At 40.1% G+C, this 25527-nt stretch overlaps 2 protein-coding genes across 5 annotated transcripts in view; one reads left to right on the forward strand and one right to left on the reverse strand.

Moving 5' to 3' along the window:
• LOC132391662 (interleukin-15-like) overlaps nt 1–25527 on the reverse strand; it is a 109892-nt gene that overhangs the window by 69725 nt on the left and 14640 nt on the right. The gene's annotated exons all lie outside the window — the stretch shown is intronic.
• On the forward strand, nt 16420–17416 carry LOC132390845 (general transcription factor II-I repeat domain-containing protein 2-like). The gene is made up of 2 exons (XM_059963384.1): nt 16420–17065; nt 17151–17416. Exon 1 carries the CDS (start codon nt 16459–16461, stop codon nt 17059–17061), a length of 603 nt encoding a protein of 200 aa, XP_059819367.1. The 5' UTR covers nt 16420–16458; the 3' UTR covers nt 17062–17065; nt 17151–17416.

Here is a 25527-nt window from a genome sequence, read left to right on the forward strand (position 1 = left end):
ATCCTCTCTACATCCAACCTGTCAAGGCCTCTCAGGTCCATTTCCAACACCTCCCTCCCACTGTCTCTATCTCTATAGTCAGCTTATCTACTGATGTCTTTTATAAACCCTCCGATTCTCACTGCTACCTGGACTATACCTCTTCCCATCCTGTTACTTGTGAAAAATGCCATTGCCAATCTGACCTGTCAGTCCATAGCCTCCTCTTCTGTCACGAAGAGTCCACACTCAGGTTGGAGGAACAACACCTTGCATTCTGTTCAGGAACTATGTTTCAATCAAATCTTCTTTTACTCTTCTAAACTCCACCTAATTCAAGTCTTGCCTGTACAGTCTTTCTCTTAAGAAAATCTGCACATTCCAGGTATTAGTCTCGCAAAGGCTGGACTGTTTCCCATGCATTTGTGAGAATGACACTGTACACTTCACATGTGGTTTCAAGCAAAGTCCTGTACAATTGAACCACAACTTTCCCTACTTATATCTTCGATTCTTATTGCAACTTTTAACATTCTTTTAGTGTTCCTAATTAATTGCCTTATCTGCTTACAAGACTTTTCCCAGCTCATGATCAAGGGCACATAGATCCTACTACATGGAAGTGTTCATTTAGACAACATTTTTAAAATTCCTTCCAAAAGAGAAAATTTCACATTTTTTATCTACATCCATCTTGTCAATCTTGTAGCAAAACAATTAGGAAAACCAACAGAAAGCCAACCTATGAAGCAAACACAGAAAATACTTTGTTATTGTCATAAAATGTCATTACTCATGAACACAAATCCACTTCCACGAAAGGCCAACATGCATGAAAAAAATCAAAAAGACTGTGTATTCAGGAAATCTGAGTCAAAACAGAAATTGCTAGCTGTAGATCAAGCAGCAATTTTGGACATAGAAACAGTCAGCAATTCAGACCTTTGACACTTTGTCAGATAACGGTTGCAGTGTCCAAACTACTGACTGTTTTTCTTACCACTGATGTTCCCTGACGTACTAAATTTTTCAAGTGTTGTTTCCGATTTTTAGCTGCAGTATTTCTTACAATTTTCCTGTACATTGACATTTACTGCAAAAGGATTTGAATACAGCAGTAATTTACGGGCCTGGTCTCCCTACCTGATACACTGGTTTTAAAAGGGAATATAATGAATATAAAGGGAATATAATACAGAGTGATTCCTAGAACGGCAGGTATGAAGTACAAGGAAGGATTAAGCAAACTGTTTCTGTACGCTTCGGAATTTTGAATGACAGATGAGCTCAGTAAAATGAGGAAAAACTCTTAACGGATCTTCACAGAATTCATTCAAGGACAGATGTTTCACCTGGGAGAGGTTTCTAGAACAAGGAATCATAAATTAAAATTGATCATCCAGATCAGAGATAAGTAGATGTTTCTGAACTCAGAGGACAGTGCATCTTTGGAATTCTCTAACCAAAGAAATCGTGAAGACAATCTCTAAATATACTTGACAAACATCTGTAGACCCCATACATATGAAGAGAAAGGAGGTTTAAGGGATTACTGCTGGAAAGTGTCACTGAGGTATAGGGCTAAGCGTCATCTTACTGAATAGTGGCAAGAACAAAGAGTTCACATGCAATAATAGTATAGAAGTTAGTGATTCAGCACATGGTTTTCAAAGCCATTCCATTCCCCACAACCCATTCTCTCTCTCCAGCCACCTACACTCAAGGTAGCTTTAGAGCAGCCAATTAATCTACCAGCCAGTAATTTCAGGATGTGGAAGGAAATTGGAACTGCATAGTCACTGGGAGAATGTGCAAACTCCGCCCAGAAAATAAAAGCGGAAGTTCGGATTGAAGTCTGGTTGCTGGAGCTCTCAAGACAGCTGCATTACATTTAGCACATTCTGCCATTGTAAATAGCCTACCCTTGCTCGCATTGCTCATGTAAAATCGTCCTCTTGAAGAAGTTTTAGTACCCTGTTACAAAGAAGATAGAAAAAAACTCAGGAGGGGCAAAGTACAGCATTTACTTGCTAGGTCTAAGGAATGAAATACAAATATGAACAGATAACCTGTTGAACTATTGATATTATTTTCTCATGGGAGTTGAGAAGAATCAGCGAACCAGTGGAGAGAATGTCTATTTAGAAAGAGCAATATCAAAGATCGGACGACTCACGCGGTGAAGAGCAAACATCCAAACTGTCAACTTCAATCCAGTTTTGTCAAAATTCACAGAACAAGCTAATGTCAAAGTTTGACAGCAGTTAACTGAGATTTAGGGGGAAACTCATTCATAAGCACAAGCCTGATCTACATTGGAATCACAATCTAATTCCCCTTTTAATTTTCTTATTTATTTCCTTTTAGAGATACAGCATGGAATAGGCCCTTCCAGCCCAGCAAACCCCGATTTAACCCTAACCGATTCACAGGACAATTTACAATGACCAATTAACCTACCCGGTACCTCTTTGGACTGTGGAAAGAAACCAGAGTACCTGGAGAAAGCACACCCATTCCGTGGAGAGGACGCACAGAGCATCCTTAAAAAGGATGCTGGAAATGAACTCTGAACTCCAGTGTCCTGAGCTGTAATAACGCCAGGCTAGCCACTACACTACCACAGCGCCCAATCTATAATAAAAATTTGACTTCCATTCTTGCTTTGCTCAGAAGCTTTTAACAGGGACCAATATACCTTCAACCAGAACAATTCTAACAGATGGTGAAATCTCCCAATTATTGTTCTAAGAGGAAATGAAATAATGTATTATTAATTTAGCCACTAATTTAACCCTCAAGCTTTAAAAATCTTCCAATTTTAATTTAAACTTTCTTTCTGGCCGATCTGATAGAGCCTACTTTATAGGATTACTCGAGGCCCACCACTAGTCAGGGTGACCATGGATGTTGCGTCCCTGCAGTCTACACGACACACAAGTCTAGGCTGTACAATATGGAGAGTGAGCTTTACGGTGCAGCAAGCTCCATACAACTGATGGGTCCAAAGGAACAGTGGAGTCTAATACAGTTTGGCACCAGCGACATCGCAGGAGTTGCCAGTCAGTGCTGAACTCAGCTTAGGATTGCTTTAAGGTCTCCCGTTCCAGATTTTTCCTTTGTGTTTACACCCGAATTTTCCTAACGCATGGGTATAGCCGCAAGGTAGCAGAGGTTTGAGATCAGAGTTTTCCTTCTCCCGGAGGAGTTGTCAACCACAGCTGACAAGCCGCACCTGTCCAAAGCAACTGCCTTTAAGGGCCACATTTGCCCCTTCTCCTGTCAGTACAAATGGTTCTGCCAGGCTTAGTAGCTAAGCCACTCCTGAAGGCCAGGAACTAGACTGGTTATCAAATACTATTTGAGACACACACCATTGGGAGCATTGGTAGTGGGAGCCGATCCCTATTACCACTTGCGGCCTTAAGGAACGTAGTATTCCTAAAGTCACTATTACTCATCAGTGCATTACAATTCCATAGGTTATCAAAGCAATTTAATAATTCTGACTGCACTAGTAGCCACCTATGCAGAACTCCAACTGTGTTTCAGAGTATCAGACTATTGGTATATTGCTAGATATGCTATGAGCAACACAACTGTAGATTCACCAACCTATTTAACAAGCTGGTAAAGAGGACGTGGAAGAGCCGACAGCCTGGAGTCAGGCAAATAACCTCTTCCTTAATGTCAATAAGATAAAGGAGATGGTCATTGCCCTCTGCAGAACTCGCACCAATCACATTCCTCTTCCCATCGGTGGCACGGCAGGGCAAATTGCAAGTAGCTTCTAATATCTGTATATCTGTGCACTTGTAACGCTACTGTGACACTGTAATTTCCTTTGGGATCAATAAAGTATCTATCTAAACTCCTAGGAGTGCACATCTCACACAACGTCTCATGATTCCAGAACACATCCTACACAATCAAGAAAGCTCACCAACACCTCCACTTTGAGGAAGCTGAAGAGAGCTGGATTATCCATATCCATACCCACGGCATCTACAGATGTGCATTAGAGAGCATCCTGACAAGCTGCAAAGCTGTTTTGTTTGGAAACTGCACTGTGTTAGACAGGAAGGTTCAACAACATGTAGTCTAAACTGCCCTTCATAACACCTGCACCAGCCTACCTGCCAAAGACATATGAAAAAAGGTGCTGGGAAAGGGGCCAGTAATCATGAAGGATCCCACTCACCCTGCTCATGGACTGTTTGCCCCACTCCTGTCAGGGAGGAGACAGTGTCACATCCATGCCAGAACCCCCAGATTCAAAAACAGTTACTTCCCCCAAGCAGCAAGTCTGATCAACTCCACCACGACTTTAATATTACCCATCAGTCACCTTATGTACAGCCCAGCATCACTTTACGTACATATAAATCAAGATATACAAGCTATCCCATGTATTTATAGTTATTGCAATCTTTATCTCTTGCAGTTGTTTTGTGTTGTTGTGTTAATGAAATCACTGGAGAAAATTACTGGTAGATACAAAGCAGTTTCTTTATTTGACAAAACAAGGTACAGCAGGCATTATATGGAGACACTTTCGGTGGAAAGGTCTGCTAGCCCGGCGTGGGGCTCCATATTTTATGTGCCAAACATCAAAGGGCATCTCCATATTTACAATGTATGAACAAAAACTACATACAACCTTCACACCTCCTGATACACATCCACACCAGACATCCAAATGAATTTAATCAGCATTGTCTGGATTGGGATTCACAGCTTTTAGGAACCCATTGTTCAGCGCTGCACTCCAAATTAAATGCACAATACACTTTCAGATGTGAAGACTGGTAGCCACAGTCAACTTTTATATGTCCTAAACCCAAAACTCACTCTAACATTCTGGGCTACATCAGATCTGGAGTAACAATGACTTCACTCTCATTTACACTTGTGTACAAGAAATAACATTCAATAGTTTTGAATCTCAAACAAGTTTTTGGCACATTTCATGTTTGTATTAAATTTGTTCATTGTTAAAATTCTTCTGATTGACCCAATTATTAACAAGTGTGAAAGGCCAAAAGCGACTTATATACATTCAAAAATTTCAGTTTCCCAGCATTGTAGTGTGAGGAATGGGAATGACATTACTTTACAATATAAATTAAGAAAAATCAAGTAAGAAAGAATACAGTTGCAGATTAATTGCCTTGGCTGTTCGTGGGATTACATACAATAATTATTTTTAAATAAGAGATCAAGGCAGACAGCTGACAGATGTACATGCACTGATGCAAGTCAACTGACCACATCATGATGAATAATTTTTCCTCCAGGCACCTATTGGAAGTTATTGAAATTAAAGTCCATGGCACCAAAAAGATCCTGAGCTGAAACCCAATCCCAATGCAGGTACACACCATCAGCGATCACTATAGCATATCATCTTTCATTTCCTTTTACTTTAAGCAAAACAAACTACTCACAATGCAGTGACATGTTATATTTGTTCTGACATTCATTTGTGGTTCCAGTTTTCTGCTCCAGAGAATGCTTATGTAAAAAGTGATTCTGACTCTTTCTTTCCTCCTGTAACATGTCCCAGGCAGTCCAGGGAATTCCCTTTTAATTGTGACTAGTTTATCAATAATCTTTCTCCATCTTCATCCCAGCATCACTTCTTTCAGACTACCAGCATTTCTATAAAAAAGTGTCCCTGGTAGTACTGACAAGTGGAAATATGGCATGTCATATTGGTATATGTGCCTCTAGAATACCCTTTTTCTTTTAATCTTCTCAAGCATTAGTGATGTATCATGGAAAAAGTATAGCCTATCCAGTACTCCAATTCCAAACATTCCTGTAGATCTTTCCTTGCATGCTGTCCAGTTTAAAGACATCCTTGCTAGACCAGTCTGTCTACCTTCAACCCCTCTTTCATAGAACTATGCAACTATGTACATTCTATTCTACAGCACACCCTGGGGCCCTGTTACTTACTTCATAATTTCCCTACTTTGTTATTTTCTTCCCCCAAATTTGGATTCTCTTTTGCTATTTGTTATTTTATTGCATGAGGGCTTCGCATTTCAGCATTATCTTTAGCTTGGACTTTGTTTCTTCTGCTTAATTTGTCTTTAGTGTTTCATTCTTTGCTAGCTTGTTGGATTTATTTAAAGCATTGAAGAATATGTCACCTGAATGGCATTGACTTTCATTTTAAATACTTCCCACAGGTCCATATTTCTGATTTTTGTTCCTTGGTCCATTTTCATCCCATCGAAATTACTTTGGTTGCTGTGCTTTCTCAAACTTTTTAATACTTCATTGTAATTGCCTAAGTGATCTGTGTATAATTCCCTCACCTTTATTGGTTCTCTTATTATTAGGTCCAGCAACGACTCCTCTCCTTGGACTTCTTTGTTTTTATAATTAAAAACATGTCTTCCGATCGTTGCTAACATTCCCCACGTAACTGACCTGCCTTCTTCTATGTCAGTGATCACCCCACTGGCCTTTACTACTTATTACAATCCACCTGCACTTTGAGCAGTTGCATATGCTTTTTAATAATTAACAGTGCTAATAGTACAAATACATCATCTGGTTGACATTCTGTGGTCCACACTCCCTCTGCTGTCTGTAAGGAGTTCACACGTTCTCCGTGTGACTACCTGGGTTCCCTTTAGATGCTCCGATTTCCTCCCACAGTCCAAAGATGTACCAGCTGGTAGGCAAATTAGCCTGAGATTAGGCAAGGGTTAAATCGGGGGTTTCTAGGCAGCATGGCAGGAAGGAACAAAAGTGTCTACTTCACACTATCTCAGTAAATAAGTACCTCCTGTAGTTTAGCATGTTTTGAATCTGTAGCACTGATCAGTACTAATTAATTAGTTCTAACTAAGATCTGAGATCTAGAATTAAGTAACTTAGATATGGGGCTAATTAACTTCCCAAAGAAAGTTTTTGCAATCTTAGCTTATTGTTTTTCTGAGATAAGATAACTTTGGTGTACAGATAGTTGTCAGAACACTTATGTAACCTGGAGGAGTTTAAAAGCATTCTTCTTTTTCATGTGACTTGCACGTTACACACTTGGGCGATCACATCAAACGAGCCCTCACAGCATCAATGATATCTCTCACAGTTAGATTTGTTAGTTCTTTTACAGTGTCAATATATTTTCTTCTTTGCCTTTCTCTTCTGCGTTTCCCAGGCATGTAATGTAAGGTATTCTAGTTCTCCCTTTCTGATGACATGGCACAGGAAATTAAGATTCCTCTCATTTAACATTCTCATTAAAGATCTTCTTGTATGGGGATGTTGGAGTGCTGTCTCATTAATTACCCAATCTCTGTATGATAATTTCAGCATTCTTCTAAGAAACCACACTTCTGTTGCTTCTAAGTTTCTTTGGAGTTCTGGTGTTATAGTCCATGTTTCAGAAGCATACAAGAAGATTGACCAGATGTAACATTTTAGTAGCCTAAGCCTTGTTGTCATAGAAATGTGTCTGTTGGTAAAATAGGTTTCATTCTTCAGAAGCTGGTTTTGGCAATGGCAATTCTTTTTATTTCTACTTTACTTCTAGCATCTTAATTAAAGCTGGTCTTTTGTTCAATTGCTTGGTTACCGATGTACAATTGGCAGTTGAGAGTATCCTGCTGTTTTGATATTACCATACATTTGTGTTTTTTTTAAAAACAGGTGATGGTTAGAGCAAAATCTGCACTTGTTTGTACTACTTCGTCTAGGAGGGTTTGTATGTCTTCTGCAGCACCTGTTATTAGAGTGGTATCGTCTGTATATCTTATATTGTTGATGTTAACACCTCCAGTTTTTACCCCATCTAGGTCTATTTTTCTGAGAGTCATTTCACTATAGATATTAAATAATTCCGGTGAGGCAACGCATCCCTGTCTAACTCCTCTTTGAATTTTAGTCCAACTGCTTATATTATCATCAATTTTTACCGCCACTGTTTGATTCCAATATAAATTTTGAAGCAGTTGTTGGTCCCTTCCGTCAATGTTTAGTTTAGCAAGAATTTGAAATAATTTTTCATGTTGCACTTTGTTGAATGCTTTAGTGAAATCAATAAAACATAAAAAGACATTTTGATATTTAATTGCCCTTTCTGAAAGCATTCATAGTATGAAAATTGCATTCCTAGTTCCTCTATCCTCAATAAACCCATATTGCAGTTAAAAGTTTCTGGCCTTAACTTGTTTTTAATTCGACTCAGAACAATTCTTAACAAAATCTTTATTATGTGACTTATAAGACTGATTGTTCTATAATTTTCGCAGTCAATAGTTCCCAGAATTATTGGCGGAGTTATAAATACTGATTTCAAGAGAACGTCAGGCAATACACCAGACTCATAGATGCCATTAAACAGTTCAAAAAGAATATCTGTGCCCAGATCTTCTAGGGCTTGTATCATTTCCACTGAAATTTCATTAGGTCCAGTGGCTTTACCATGTTTCATGCTTTTCATTGCTTTAGTTATTTCTTCTTTGGTAGTAAGTGGGGCAGAATGAGGGTGTTTAATATCTGGGGATTCCTCTCTATTATCTTCAAAAAGCTGCTGTATATACTGAATCCACCTCTCACATACATTATCTGGATCTGTTAGTATGGATCCGTCTGCTGATCTTGTGCACCCGGTAGAGGGGATTTTCTTAATTCCAGTAATTTCCTTAATTTTCTTGTGCAGTTCTTTGCCGTTGTTAATATGGCCTTCTACTTCATTGCATTTTTGATTCAGCCATTCTTCCTTTGCAACATTGCACGATTGACTGGTTTGACTTCCTCGCTGTGTTGCACTTCATTATTCTTCACTAACCTTCTTTGTTCCATCAGATCTAGAATTTCTTGGGTTATCCACCCCTTGTTGGTGTTGGATTTCTTGTACTGGGATTATCTCCTCCGCTGATGCTGTATAGCATATTTAAATCTGTCCTAAATAGGTGTCGTTTAGCTTTTGTTGAGGAGTTCATCTACAGCTGTTTTGAATTGTTGCTTAAGTATACTATCATTTTCAAGTTCTCCCAACATATACTTCTTTCTCTTTTTTCTACGTTTCAGCTTTGATTTTGTTTTGATGGTAGCTATTACTGGATGGTGATCTGAATCACAGGCTTTAGAATTTGTGATATTATTTCTAAAGTGTTCATTGATGGTAATGAAATCTATTTGATTCCTTGTTCTATCTCCAAGGTAATCCAAGCACACAATCTACATGGATGGTTTTTATACCAAGTACTGGTGATCACTTGGTTGTTTCTGACACACCAATCAATAACCATATAACAATCACAGCACGGAAACAGGCCATCTCGGCCCTCCTAGTCTGTGCCGAACTCTTAATCTCACCTAGTCCCACCTACCCGCACTCAGCCCATAACCCTCCACTCCTTTCCTGTCCATATACCTATCCAATTTTACCTTAAATGACACAACTGAACTGGCCTCTACTACTTCTACAGGAAGCTCATTCCACACAGCTATCACTCTCTGAGTAAAGAAATACCCCCTTGTGTTTCCCTTAAACTTTTGCCCCCTAACTCTCAAATCATGTCCTCTCGTTTGAATCTCCCCTACTGTCAATGGAAACAGCCTATTCACGTCAACTCTATCTATCTCTCTCAAAATTTTAAATACCTCGATCAAATCCCCCCTCAACCTTCTACGTTCCAATGAATAGAGACCTAACTTGTTCAACCTTTCTCTGTAACTTAAGTGCTGAAACCCAGGTAGCATCCTAGTAAATCGTCTCTGCACTCTCTCTAATTTATTGATATCTTTCCTATAATTCGGTGACCAGAACTGTACACAATAAACCTTTCTCCATTTTCATTTTTCTCCTCTAATCCAAAAGGTCATATGATGTTATCAAACCTTTCCTGTCCAACTTTGGAGTTAAAATCTCCCGTGACTAGTTTTATATCCTGAGATTTACATTGCTCATAAGCACTGTCGAGATCTTCAGAAACTTTGTTGATATCTTCATCTGCATTATTTGTTGGCACATAGGCTTGGATTGAGCTAATGTTAAAAGAGTTACCCCTTAACTTAACTAAAAGCAGCCAGTCAGATATCACCCAATATCATTTATCACCCAATATTATTTGTTTACAATAATTCAACTCCTTACATACGCTGTTGACTTCCAGAATACATTATCAGAGAACTATTCTTAGTGAATTTGCCACTGACAGTCCATCTAATTTCTGACAGGCCTAAGATATCAACTTCCAACCTTTTCATTTCATTTAATGCGTTGTCCAACTTCCCTTCCTGGTAAAGTGTACAGATGCTCTATGTTGCTACCCTTAGCCTTTCCTTATTGCTTACAGTCTCTGGATAATGGTCTGGTGTCACCTACAGCCCATGACTACCCCTATCGAGCGAGGTGTTCTGTTGAATGGAATCAACCCCATTCACACCTTTGTCTGGTTTTCTTCTTTTGTTTCTTTCCATGATTGACTAGGCAGAAATTTCAACAGTGGTTTGCCGTTGCCTTATGTCGCCGCAGTGCACACCTAACAAGAGCATTTGACCTCTACTGGTGTTCCCGATTGGGATTCATACACGAGATGTCGCACAACCTTTGCTGTTGTTGTACAAAGACAATCCTCCAAAGTTTGGAATCCGTCTCCCTGCTGCTGAAGACTTCAATGATTTTAGGTGACACCACCACCATTGGTCCGGTTATTTTTCTGGCGCCAAACACTTGCCATAGACAGAGCTCCTTCAGCGAGACAGGGTGCACCTGGATCCAAGTCCTACGTGAAGGCCGAGTTGTCTTGGGTGGGAGAAGCTATATAATCATTATTGGCATTTCCTGATATTTAGTCAGGACCAAACCACCCCATACATAGCATTTTTTAAAAATTCTCATGCTCAGAGGAAGATGATCGAGGGGCAATTTTTGTGCTCTGGAATCAGTTAAATCCCAAGGGCACCAGTCTGAAGAATTTCAACTTTAGTAATTTGGGATCTTCACCAAGATAACCACTTCCTGTTTTATTTGGCAGCAATGTATATTCCTGAACTCCTATAGTTGAGTAAGCTTGTTTTAATTGTTGCCTTGTTTACTTCGTAGCTTCTGTTATGAAACAGATGAACTAAGGTTACTTCTACTATGTCTGAACTTAAATGCCATCAATACATTTGGTTTCCATACCAATTTGACTGAATATTTACTAATATTCAGTCAAGCTGGAAAACTAGTGTTCTGCAGAAGAATGTTCTTCAGTCTGGAAAAGTCTTCAGTTCATTACCAACTACAAATACAAGACACCCACCCTGGTCCACTAACCCCACTCCTCCCAAACTGGTTGAACAAGTTCCACTGTAGATTTAACTTGCAGATCACGCTTCAAGAACCCTCTCGACTGCCTGTTCAGCCAGACCCTTTGTCGTCAAGGAAGGTGGCGGGGGTGGGGGGGGGGGGGGTGAGAAATCTTTTCAGCAAGAAAAATACCAAGGCAGCTGCAGGCCCCGATTCCTTCTCCTCTGCCATCCTTCAACACTGTGCTAACTAGTTATCTAAGTTTTCACAGACATTTTCAATCAGTCTCTCTAACTATGCACTGTTTCAGCATATTTCAAGTAATTTGTTTTTATTCCAGACTCACCCCCCCAAAGAAAATCAAAGATCATGGGACTGAATGACAACAGTCAAGATACACGCAATTCAGTCAGACTGAAAACTTTTGAAAGGCTGATTGTGTCATTTCTCAAATCCATAACTCAATTTTCTAGATCTGCTGTTTGCATACAGAGCCACCAGATCTGTAGATGATGCAAGTTAATACCAGTCTAGATTTCATACTACAAAGCCTCGATTCCCCAGTACACAAGTTAGGATTCTCTTTGTTGATTTCAGTTCAGCCTTCAAACCATCATCCATGAGCTTCTGCAAGAGAAACTCTCCAAACTTAACACTCTAGGTCCCATCTACAGGTGGAGCACAAGATACCTCACTGACAGGAGGCAGTTTGTGAGATTAGGCAAATTCATCTCCAGATCTCGCTCAGTCAGCGGTGGTACGCCTCAGGAGCATGTTCTCTCCCTATCCTATTTTCTCTAAGCACTAATGACTGCGTCTCCAGAGATCCATCAGTTCAGCTGATAAAGTGTGCAGATGACACTGGACTAACCACCAGAGGCTACAGATCCAAGTACTACTAGAAAGTAAGCTGATGTACTGGTGCAATCACAACAATTTGGAGCCAAATGCCCTCAAAACAGCCGCTAGTCATAACAACTTCAGGAGAAATGCGGCTCCTCTCTACCCACGCATCATTAGCAACACCGCAGGTAGCACCATTCCAACATTCAGATTCTTAACCATCATTATTTTGCAGAACCTCATGTGGAAGAACTACATCTCCTTCAATAACAAAAAGGTTGGGGGGACGTCACATGATGACGTAGGATCGAGATGCTGGAACCCAGCTCTCCCGTAAAAAAATCAATAAATTAATGTTTAAGTGAAGAAAAGTTAGTTAATACTTTCTAAAAGTTACTTATAAACTACTCCGGATTGTTTCAAGTTATGCCTCACAAACAGAAGATGAAGAAAACTACTACCGTGAAGACAACGCAAGATAGAACAGAATCAAGACCCACTTCTGCCAAAGAACCGCGGGCTCAGGTACATTATACCACCGGCGATACAGAACAAGAAACTGCGGCAACATCAACCATTTCTAAAGAAAAAGACCAACGAGAACTGCGCAAACGTGAAGGAAGGAGCATGCGCAAACGAGAGCAACCAGAACTACAAATCCCAGTTACGATTGAAACCGAAAGTGAAAGTGAATCTGAGGTAGATTCAGATTCGCTGGAAAAATCAGACGAAGATGGAAGTAAAAGTTTTTCTGGAAATATAGAAAAGACTTTGATGCAAATAATGCGTAAATTAGAAAAAATAAACGCATTAAAAATAATCAAAAAAGTGATAAATATGGAGATTATGTTTGATAAAATGACAAAAAGACAGGGAAAAATGGAAAAGAGAATTATAGATTTGGAAACTACAACGGAAGACATGGTTGAAAGAATGAATAAAATGGAAGATGATATTACGGCCTGGACATCAGAAAGAAAACAATTTATGGAAAAAATTGATAAGCTTGAAAATTTTAGTAGACGAAACAATATTAAAATTGTTGGACTTAAAGAAGATATAGAAGGAGAAAATCCAATAAATTTTTTTCAAAAATGGATCCCTGAAAAATTGGAAATGGAAGGAGAAACTCCAATTGAGATTGAAAGGGCTCATAGAGCCTTAAGGTCAAGACCTCAAGCTGATCAAAATCCACAATCAATTTTGATAAAATGCTTAAGATACCAAGACAAAGAAAAGATCCTGAAGGCAGCTGCCCAATGTGCCAAAAAGAGATTGATGATAGCAGGGAAGGCAGTTCTTTTTTATCCTGATACAAGTTATAACCTTTTGAAGAGAAAGAAGGAATTTAACCCAGCAAGAAAAGTTTTATGGGAAAAGGGTTATAAATTTATAATGTGTCACCCAGCAACACTGATAATTTTTTCGGAGGAGGGAAAAAGAAGATTTTTTTAACCGATTATCAAGAAGCGGAGGAGTTCGCACAAAAACTTCCAACTACTCACTAATTACACAGAGACTTCCAAGCGTAATGGATTAAAGATGAAGATAGAGACAGTGAATGGAAGTGATGGACATTTAAGGATGATACAGGGGAGTAAAGCAAAATTTCAGAAATACTAATTGAGAATAGTATTTTTTTTATATATATATACACACACACACACACACACACGCACTTTTTTATGTTGCGGGGGGGCTGGGGAGCTTTAGATCGATTACTACGGGATTCACATGTGTAATCATGGCGATCGCCATGACCCATACAACAGAGGGGAGTAATGTTGTGTTCTTTTTTTTCCACAACATTAGTAGGGGGGTATTTTGTTTTTTCTTCATACTCTATTTTTCTGCTATCTTTCTGCCTGGATGATCGGTGGGGACACACATAGCAACATGGAGAATTTTTAAAAGATTTCCCAAGATACCACAAAAGTTGAAAGATTACATATTATTATAGATTGGAGTAACATAATTAAAAATAATGACTAATTTACTGAATTTTTTAATGTTAATGGGCTTAATGGACCGATGAAAAGAAAAAAGAATTTTAACATACATTGAAAAAATGAAAACAGATATAGCTTTTTTTTACAAGAAACACATTTAACAGACATAGAACACCAGAAAATAAAAAGAGACTGGGCTGGAAATGTTATTGCAGTTTCATTTAATTCAAAGGCGAGAGGAGTTGCAATTTTGGTTAATAAAAATTTACCAATTAAAATACAAAACATATTAATTGATTTGGCGGGGAGATATGTAATTATACATTGTCAAATTTTTTCAGAACTAAGGACTTTTATGAATATTTATGCACCAAATGAAAATGATGTAAAATTTATACAAGAGGTCTTTTTGAATTTGGCTAACGCACATGACAAAATATTAATAGGTGGAGATTTTAAACTTTTGTCTAGATCCAGTTTTAGATAGATCAACAAAGGTTGTCACAAATAACAAAATGGCTCAGCCGAGGGTGTACTTCTTGTGGAGGGTGGTAAAACTCCCCATTTCCTGGAAACTACTGGTACTATTCTACACTGTCATCATAGACAGCATCCCCACTCCAGCTGTCACTGTCTGGATCGCTGCAGCATCCTCTCACAATAAGCAAAATCTACAGCAAAACGCTGGGTCATCAGCTGCAGACTCCCATCACTGCAGGGCTGGTATGTGGCCAGGAAAAAGAAGGAAGCAGGAAAATTATTGTGGACACTAACCACCCAGCTTTTCCAAAAACTCCCTTCCTAAAAGCACCATGAAGCTATTAAAACAAAAACTTAACAAAAATAAAAACTTTTAAAAGTTTCTTCGTCCAGGCAGTTAATCTGATCAACCATTCTAGTTAGGTGCTCTTCCCCTTTTATCTATTACCCTTCCCAAATCACTGCACTGTAAAAACTTAAAACCACTTATGATAAAGCTGTTTACATTGTAAACACATGGCTGCATTCAAGAACATTTTATTCAATATCTGTACTTTAACTTCGAAACTTTTGTATAACCCTTTATCATTGAATTTATTTTTGCTGCATCTTGCACCACACAACACAGCAAATTTATGGTACATGTAAATGCATATGGTAAATAACGTTGATCCTTAAACCGGCAGTTCATAACCTGGGGTCCACTAACACTTTACTTAATGGTATTGGTCCATGGCATAAGAAAGGCGGGGAACCCCAGCCTTAAAATATTGTTATTAAATCCCTGTCATTTAAAAGTAATCCTCTCTGACTCAGATGGAGAAACTTGTCACAACAGTGATGACATCTGTGTCCGATATAAATTGAGTCTCCACTTCTCTACCAGTCTTTCAGCTACGTGTTATCTGTGTATATAATTAAGAACTTCAGTTCCCAATGTGCAATGCAGGTGGTTCACCTGAAACCCAAAGTGCCACTGGCAAATGGGACACAGACACACTCTCGGTGGGCTGAAGTTTCCAAGTAAAAATGTGATTGAGCTGAAGCCATTCTGTAAATAAAACAGTTCCAGCATTTTTACCAACGTAAAGTTTGTCTTTGTTAAAGAACAAACGTAACACCACACTTGCACTTTCATATTGCACACTGCCTATTCTTATAACATTTGATCTCCAAACTATTAGTTTTGTATTAATATTGAGCACACTTCTTCCTAACAAAACCGAGCTTTACAATTCATTAAAAGGGAAATATTTCAAGAGCATGAATGCTGGATTGTGATTCATGGAGAAGGGAGGTTGTCGTACTTTCATTCCACATGGATAATCATCACAATAAACAAAATTTATTGTAAATAAGAAATAGTTTGATTAAAGTAATTGATCTGCTTCTAGTTTTGCACAAGATAGCTTCCAATATGTATTCTTCACCTAGACCGGGGGTCGGCAACCTGCGGCTCCCGAGCCATTTGTGGCTCTTTCACCTCTGTGCTGCGGCTCCCTGTGGCTTTGGGAAATAATTGGTCAGTATTTAATTAAAATGTATTTTATGTTAGTTTGTTAGCTTTTGAAATGTAATTATGGTGATCTTGTACAACCTAAGTGTAGCGACACATTTCCTGCCACATCCGAAACGGCTCACAATTAGCCAGCGTTCAGGCTAAGGGAGATAGCCTACGGGGGTTTGTGAGTACGCGTCTTTTGCAGCATCTGCGTCCATGGGGGCTGGGTTGAGGGAGGCTTAAAAGCAAGGCTGTTTAGTTCGAATAAAGCTATCTTTGACTGCAGTTTACTGACACCGCTACAACGTGTTTTTATCGCTGGCTGTCCAGACGGAAGGTGCTGAAACGCTTTGTCGCGTGTCTGGAAGAAGTGAAAACTTTCCTGGGCAGCAAAGGGCTCACCTTTCCTGAGCTGGAACAGCCAGTGGCTGGAAAAGCTACACTTCATGGTAGACATGACAGCGCACCTGAACACGCTGAACACAGCTCTTCAGGGGAAAGGACGTACAGCCCTGCACATGTTGGAGGATGTTTTGGCATTCGAGCGCAAGTTGACAGTGCTTGCCAGAGATTTACAGAAAGGCACTTTGTCTCACTTCCCCAATTTGAGAGAGTTCAAACAAGGTCACGACATGATAATTTCGGAGTATTTACATTCTGCAATCATCGCAATGCAAACATCGTTTGGGAAACGCTTCTGTGAGTTCAGAGAGGAAAAAAACACATTATCCTTCCCGGTCACTCCCTTAAGCATCGATCCTTCCCTACTGAATACGACTGCATTGGCAGGTGTGAGTCAACCTGATCTTGAGATGGAACTGGCCGACATAGCCGACAAAGACATATGGGTGTCCAAGTTTAGACGCTTGACAGCAGACCTTGAAGATGTTGCCCGTCAGAAGGCCGTTCTTGCTCAGAAACACAAATGGAGTGATATTGAAAACCTCACAGATGACAGCTTGCGATCCTGTGTAAAGATGAAGGTGACATCATACAGCCCTGATGTGCAGACGCTGTGCGCTGAGGTCCAGGAGCAGAAATCCCATTAACCAAGTATGATAAATATTTTAATTGCCTATTATTTTACTTATATTCATATTTTTTCATTGTTCAGTGAAATAGTCCTTTCATTTTTCAGGATGACAGCTGGCTGACGTTATTTTTGGTTTGCTGCTGGTGGAAAATTTAAGTTCGGCGTTTTTCATAAATACAAGAAGGACTCAAATAGACATTGAATATTTTACTTAAAAGTAACTTTCAACCCAACGTCTTTTTTTCGGAGTTCAAAATGTTTTTGTTGCATGCAGAAATGTAATTTCGTTTTCTCTGCAGGAGTTCATCAATTTCATAAATGCAACACATTATAGTTTGTTTATACATAGCATAAAGGCAAAAAAAACGTTGTATGCAGTGTTATTTCATTTTAAATGTCAAACGGGTTTTGCGGCTCCCAGTGTTTTCTTTTCTGTGGGAAACGGGTCCAAGTGGCTCTTTCAGTGGTAAAGGTTGCTGACCCCTGACCTAGACATTCATTCACACAGCACTGCAAGTTCATCTGAGCGTATAATAAAACATTCACTGTCATTTACACAGGAGATTCTGCAGATGCTGGAAATCCAGAGAAACACTTTGTGTGTTCTTCAATGTCATTTGTTCATTCTTAGAAGGATAAAGTAAGTAAATGAATCCCTGGTGGGAGCTGCAGCCACCTGGCTTTGATCATCCTGCTGAGTTCATCCAGCTTTTTTGTACGTCTGGCTTTGATCCCGTCTTCTAGAGCTTTCTGTGAAAAGAGTGTGTATGAACTCCCTGTGACTAACTGGGTTTTCTTCCTCATCCCAAAGACACAGATGCTGATAGGGTACTTGGCTACTATCAATTGCCTTAAGTATAAATTGGTAGTAGGAGAATGGGGTTGGAGTTGATGAGCATGTGAGGAAAAATAGGTCACAAGGGAGTAAGTGGGTGAGAGAGCAGGGATCATCTTGTTGGGCTGAATGGCCACCATCTGTGTCATAAAAGGGAAAAAAAACTTAGAAATCATTTGGATTTTACTTAACCGTATAGTCCCTTGAGGTTTATTTCTTCATTCAATCAGCTAATATCAATTTTTAGCCCCCACGAGTGCCATTGAAAACACACTGCAGATGTCTGCTACAAATAACCCACTGACAGTTTGCTGATATGAGCGTATAATAAGAGTTTAATCCTATAATTCATTCCATAATTTAATACCAACAGAAGTGCATTAAAGTTAGAACACACGAATGACAAGACAAAGGAAGTAATTTATATTCCTCAGTGCTATGGCTGTTCCATGCAAGCAGCACTTACCGTGCGCGATCGAGCTTACATTGCTGGTAATCAGCTAGAGTTCAAGAAATGCAGTGACAGTCTGTGGAGAGTCATCAAGGCAGCAAAGTAATAATAGAGACCAGGTTCAGACTCAACTTTCTACCAACAACACATGCAGCTCATGGCAAGGTCTGCAGACTTCAAAGCTAAGCACAGTGGAGTTTCCAACATCGATGCCTCTCTCCCAGACAAACTAAATCTTTTTACTCTCGATTCAATGTGTCCCTAAGGAGACCTGCAGATGATGTGACCAGTAGCTTGGTCATCTCTGAGGCCAAAGTACGTGGGTGTTTCCAACGGGTGGACAGTCGCAAGGCTGCGGGACCGGAGGGCATCCAGGGCGGGTACTCAGGATGTGCGCAGCACAACTGGCAGGTGTGTTTACAGACATTTTTAATCTCTCCCTCTCCCAGTGTAGAGTGCCCTCCTACTTCAAAACATCCACCATTGTCCCTGTACCTAAAAGGCCCAAGGTAACACATTTGAACGACTGGGGTCCTGTCACACTCACCTCAATAATAAGCAAATGCTTTGAGAAGCTGGTCAAAGGCTACATCTGCAGCTTGCTACCACCCAGACTGAACCCCCTTGATGCACCATCAATAACTCTGAGATGTGAGGCGAGATGTGAGTCTGAGATGTGAGGCGAGATGTGAGTCTGAGATGTGAGGCTTTTATTGACTGGAAGAAAGAACAAGCAGTAGTTGACCACCACACTGCATCCTGGAGACTGAGGGCCGGGCTCAGGCCTCAATCACCTTTATACCGGGGTCTGTGGGAGGAGCCACAGGTGCAGTCAGCAGGTGGGGTGTGTCCAGACAGGTGTATGTAGTTCACCATACCCCTACAACTCACCTACCAACGCAACCAATTGACAGATGACGCAATAGCCACAGCTCTACACACCGTCCTTACACACCTGGAGAAAGGGGATGCTTATGTGAGAATGCTGTTCTTGGACAACAGTTCAGCACAATACCGTAATTCCCTCCAGGCTTGACAAGAAGCTCAGAGACCTCGGCCTTCACTCTGTCTTGTGCAGCTGGATCCTGTCAGATCGCTGGCAGGTGTTAAGAGTGGGCTCCCTCACCTCTGCCCCCTGCCCTTCAGGGCTGTGTACTAAGCCCCCTCCTTTCCTCTCTGTATATCCATGACCGTGTTACCACCCACAGCTCCAATATGCTAATTAAAATTGCTCATGACACTACACTGATTGGCCTAATTTCAAATAATAATGAGGCAGCCTACAGAGAAGTTGTCACCCTGACACAGAGGTGTCAAGAAAAAAACCTCTCCCTCAATGTGGCAAAAACAAAGGAGCTGGTTGTGAACTACAGGAGGAATGTAGACAGGTTGGCTCCTATTGACATCAATGGTTCTGGGGTTGAGAGGGTGAGCAGCTTTAAGTTCCTTGGCATAAACATCCCCAAGGATCTCACGTAGTCTGTACACACCGGCTGTGGGTGGTGAAAAAGGCACAATAGCGCCTCTTTCGCCTCAGACGGTTGAAGTAGTTTGGTATGGCTCCCCAAATTCTAAGAACTTCCTATAGGGAACACAATTGAGAGCATCCTGACTGGCTACATCACTGCCTGGTATGGAAACTGTACATCCCTCAATTGCAGGACTCTGCAGAGAGTGGTGCAGACAGCCCAGCACATCTGTAGATGTGAACTTCCCACTATTCAGGACATTTACAAAGACAGGAGTGTAAAAAGGGTCTGAAGGATCATTGGGGACCCGAGTCACCTCAACCAGAAAATTTTCTGTCTGCTACCATCCAGGAAGTGGTACCGCAGCATAAAAGCCAGGACCAATAGACTCCGGGACAGCTTCTTCCACCAGGCCATCAGACTGATTAATTCATGCTGACACTACTGTACTTCAATGTTATATTGACTGTCCTGTTGTACATAATGTTTATAATAAATTACTAAAATTGCACATTTGAATGGTGGCATAACAAAGATTTTTATTCCTCATGTATTTGAGGGATGTAAGTGATAGTCAATTCAATTCTGTATCACACATCTAATGCTAAAGGTAGAAGGAAGACAGTAAACACCAAGATCAAATGCACAAGATAGTAAAGAGTTTACTTCCTAGAAAATACCTGCATTATGATTTCTATCCTAAATGGCTGATTACATTTTATATTTTATGAGCAAGATAGCTGATCACATGATTCATAAACAGGTTGTAGACGTGCTAATTAGAGTTTAAGAAAGCATACTGGAAATAAAGTGAAATGAGTAAAACACGGTGGTTAAGATGAAGCCCTTTGCATAACTTCTTATCTTCCGAAGATACAACTCAAAAGCTAAACAATGAGCAAGGCATTAGTTCTGGTGCCAGGTGTTCATTTAATATTTAATATTCACTCAAAAGTCCAACACCCAGATGACATGTAGCAACAGAGCTCAGCGACGAAAGTGTGACAGGATAAAGAAAAATTCAAAAAATTCTCTAGATGCCAGAAATATTGAGCAACACTGGTTCAGTAGCATCTCTCGAGGGAAATGAACAGTCAACACTGAAGGATCATGGCCTGAAACATTTACTATTCATTTCCTTCCATAAATACTGCTTCACCTGCTGGGTTCTCCAGCATCATGCACGTTACTCAGAACGGACTGATTCTTCATCGGTCGGAAAGTGACTGAAAATCTGGATGAGTGGCTCAATATTGCAAACCAAGGAGATGGATCATTGACTTCTGGAGGAAGCTGGAGGTCTAGGAGGCAGTCCTTATCAGGGGATCAGAGGTGGAGAGGGAGGGTCAACACCTCTAATTTCTCAGTATTATCATCTGTCATGAGTCTAGCACAAAAGTGCCATTATGAAGAAAGCACAGCAGTGCGCCTGCTTTTGCAAAGATTCAACGTCATGTAAAAATTGTACGGCGGAAGGTATATTGACTAATTGCATCAAGGCCTGGTATGAAAATACCAATGCACTTGCATGGAAAAACCTACAAAAAGTAGTGGATACAGCCCAGTCCAACACGGGGAAAGCCCGCCCTACCATTGTGCATATCTACATGGAACTCAATTGCAGGAAAGCTGCATCTATCATCAGGGATCCACACCATACATGCCATACTCCCTTCTCACTGCTGAACAAAAGGTACTGCAGCCTCAGGATCTGCACCACCACATTTAGGAAAAGTTATTACCCCTCAACCATCAGATTATTGAACCATAGGGGATAACTTCTCTCACCCCATCACTGAACTCCCTTTCAAGAACAGTTCATCTCATGTTCTTGATATTAACTGCTTATTTATTTAACATTTTTACCATTTCTTTTCCCCCTCTCTCTTTGTAGTTGTACATTGGTTTTTGTTGGCCTTGTTGGGTGTGATCTTCCAGTAAATGAATTGTTTTATACAAGAAAATTAATCTCAGGATTGTATACAGCTATTTATTTGCACTTTGATAACAAGTCTACTTTGAACCTTGATGCAAGATTAACCACCTGCATAATGCCTCATGGCAAAAAAAGAGATAATATTCTGACACATCATTATACTTGCACGCCAAAAGCTGCCTTTCCTCCAATAAGAAGTCATGTCTCTACAAAGTTACATCACCAAAAGAGTGGTTGGCTCTGAGTCCTTTCAGACTCAATAAAAATTATTTTCAAGAATTATTGAATTAATCAAGAATTATCCACACCTGCACAAACAAAACAAAATACCCATATGTGAAATAACAGAGGATACTTGGTGTAGTTCATCCATTTACTACTCATGTACCTTTTTTAAAAAAAAACATGGATATACACCAAATACAGCAGTACATTCTGCTTGATGAAACTTCAAAAACTAGCCATTTTGTGTGCATCATCCTACCATACCCTGGAAATCACTACAAATCTGTACGCCAGTAGCTGCAGCCCTTATTTTGCACGCATTTTATACATCAGCTCAAACTCGGTACTAAGACCCAATGGTAAATAAGTTTTCAAAGCAAGCAGCCACATCATACAGCCAAGTAACATTCTGCTATTAACTATTCAAGAGTATATCATTCAGTCACACTGTTATCACATACAGTCAGTGGCCATGCTTTAGATACGCCTGCTTGTTAATGCAAATATTCAATCAGCCAATTATGTGGTGGCAACTCAATGCATAAAAGACTGCAGACATGGTCAAGAGGGTCACTTGTTGTTTAGACCAACCCCCAGAAAGGGAAGAAGTGACTATTGATTATTGGTACCAGACACAGTACCTGCTAATCTCCCGGCGTTATCATGCACAAGTCTCTAGAGTTTACAGAGACTGGTGCAAAAAACAAAAAAAAAATCATCCAGTGAGTGGCAGTTCTGTGGTCAAATAACTCTTGTAAATGAGACAGGCCAGAATGGGTCAAGCTGATAGGAAGACCAAGGTAACTCGAATAACCATGTGCTACAACAGTGGTGTGCAGAAGAGCATCTCTGAACACAGACTAAACTTTGAAGTGGATGGGCTACAGCAGCAAAACAAAGCACCCGGCACTCCACTCCCGCACTAATAAAGTGACCATTGAGTGCATGCACTGTACACTTACATGGTATAGCTAGCTTAACAAAGTTGAAGCAGTATCGATTGCCCAAATAAAAATTTCAGTTACACACACAAAATTCTAAAATCAAAAGGCATCTCGACTTGCGGCGAGGCACGAGGCAAGATGGCACAGCACTGACATATAACCCCGCCTTTTTCACATTTTTTAGGGCACATAGACGGTCTTAATACAAGTCTGAGTTGGAGAAAGATCTAACTAAAGACATGACCTCAAAAAAAATCCAAATTCAACCAACAAACAAGATACCAGCAGACGACACCAAGCGAGCAATTGACCTGAGGAAATAGCTATGCTAATTACGCAAACAATGGCAACGGAGATGGAATCGCTGCAAGAAATGGTAACCCACTTGCTAAAGAAGTTGCTGGAAAAGGCTCTCGACCCCATGCAGACGCATATGGCAGAGAATGGCGCAAGCGGACATTCACCCTAAAAAATATAGCACAGTCTTCAACAAAATAGACAACATTCAGGTTAGCTTACGCAAGAATGAGAAAGTTACTAACTCCTGTCTCACTGAGGTGACTAAGATGTGGAAGAAGTTAAACAACTTAGAGGATAGATCCAGAAGAAACAATGTGCGGCTGGTTAACTTAGCGACAGGCGCTGAGGGCAACAATCCAAGAGGCTACCTCCAGGGGATGCTGCCTAATTGGATTCCTGCACTCAAGAGTTCCCACAGCACTCCATTGGAGATTGATAGAGCACATAGGATCTTTTCCAACAACACCTCAAGACTGCGGACCATAGTTTTTAGGCTTCTATGGTACACCGACTGACAGGCTAGTCTGGAGGGCGCGGGGAAAGCCAAACCTACTCTCCCTGATGGCACCCAGCTGCAGTTCTCCACTGACTACAGCCTTGGCACGATGCAGGATCGGCAGGGATACAAGGAGATCCGTGCTAAGCTTCGACAGAAGGGGATCGACACCTTCCTCATATACATGGCGATTTTGAGAGTGAATATCAAGGGCATGAAGATGTTGTTTAACTCGGCAGAGGAAGCAAAAGCCCTGAAATCATCGGTGCTGGGAGATGTGGAAGAAGTCCACATGCCCCTCAGAAGAAGGTGGAACTGCAATAAGAGCTCAGACAAGCCTGTATGCACAGTCCAAAAGGCACAGGCAAGTTAATGTCCTAGGTGTGAAGTTTCCTGGTTATTTATTGGAAAGTCATTCGATGCACTTTTGTATTTAGTTAATTAAGGGGCCAGTTTGTTTCTGAGTATTGTAGGTCAGCGTTTTAAGGCAATGGCTCAGTTATCTTGTTAGCACAAGGGTAATATGGTAAGGTGACACAAGTCCGCCTAGATTATACTTTTTATCTTTTACTTTCTAAGGTGATATTCAACACACCCAAATGTCATACTCATGAAGCTGAAAAACAGCAGTTTGTTCTGAATAACTTTCGTTGTACATGTTTATTTCAGGTTATATCTCCAGTAGACTTGTTTACATTCCTGGGCACGAGATGAAGACATCACTGGCGTTATCACTAAGCGACGGTGTATTAAAGCAACAGTCTCCTGCAAGAGAGCTGTTGGGGTCTTGATTATGTGTTACACTATATTTGAGACAGGAATGGTTTTAATTATATAGGTTAACAGATTTGACCAGGTTTTTTTTCTTGTCTCTTTGATAAGATTGTCTATGAGAAATGCTTTGCCTTTCTAATGTGTTGGTGCTAGAGGGGGGCAGTTAATGTTCAGTGTCTGACATTGCTAAGTGACACTCTCAGATGTTACAAAGGGTTGAATGGGAGGGGTGATGGGAAGTGGGGTGGGAAGGAGGTTCCATCACCAACTTACAACAGATCCAGGGGAAGATGAGCACTACAGATAAATTAGAAAATCTTACTATTGTATCATTTAGTGTTAGAGGATTAAACTCTCCCTGCAAGTGTTTTAGATTTCTTACGCAGTTACCTGGAATAATCAACAAGATTAAATGATGTGTGACCAAACACAATCTTAATATAAACAAATTTGATGTCCAACTTAAAAGATCTTCTGTTAAAACAGGAATGCTCTGTCTGTGTATGCACCACTATTCCGTTGGTTGGTGGAGGGGCAAGGGGTGGCTGGGTTAAACAGTCAAAATGTAATCGGCAACTGGTTGTATTGAATATAATTTGTTGGCGTTGGAATAAAAATTAGTGATAAAAAAGGCATCTCTTTTTTTTAATGTTTATTCTTGTAGGACCACAATCCCATAATAAATAAATTCACATGACAAGCCATGGAATTGGTTTTACATAGTGATCAAAGCAACGTTTTGACCTATTACTGTAAATTGTGACTCTACTTAAGGATGACCCCAAATCAACTCATGCAAACTTGATGATCAACATCAGTCAGTAATGTACAAAATGTCTAGCTCTATTCTAGATCATAACATTGCATCATAATACAAAACATTCCCTTTTCCCTTTCAACAGCTTACAATTAACATAAAATATTTGTATTTATGATAAAATAAGCCTGGTGCCAAAATACCACTGTACAAAAACAATGAACTTCACTTCTAGTCTAATGGACCATTTCATTGTGATGCTATTCTTAATGATTTTATGTAGAGATTAAATGAT

This window comes from Hypanus sabinus, chromosome 3 (assembly GCF_030144855.1).
Source record: "Hypanus sabinus isolate sHypSab1 chromosome 3, sHypSab1.hap1, whole genome shotgun sequence".
Lineage (NCBI taxonomy): Eukaryota > Metazoa > Chordata > Chondrichthyes > Myliobatiformes > Dasyatidae > Hypanus > Hypanus sabinus.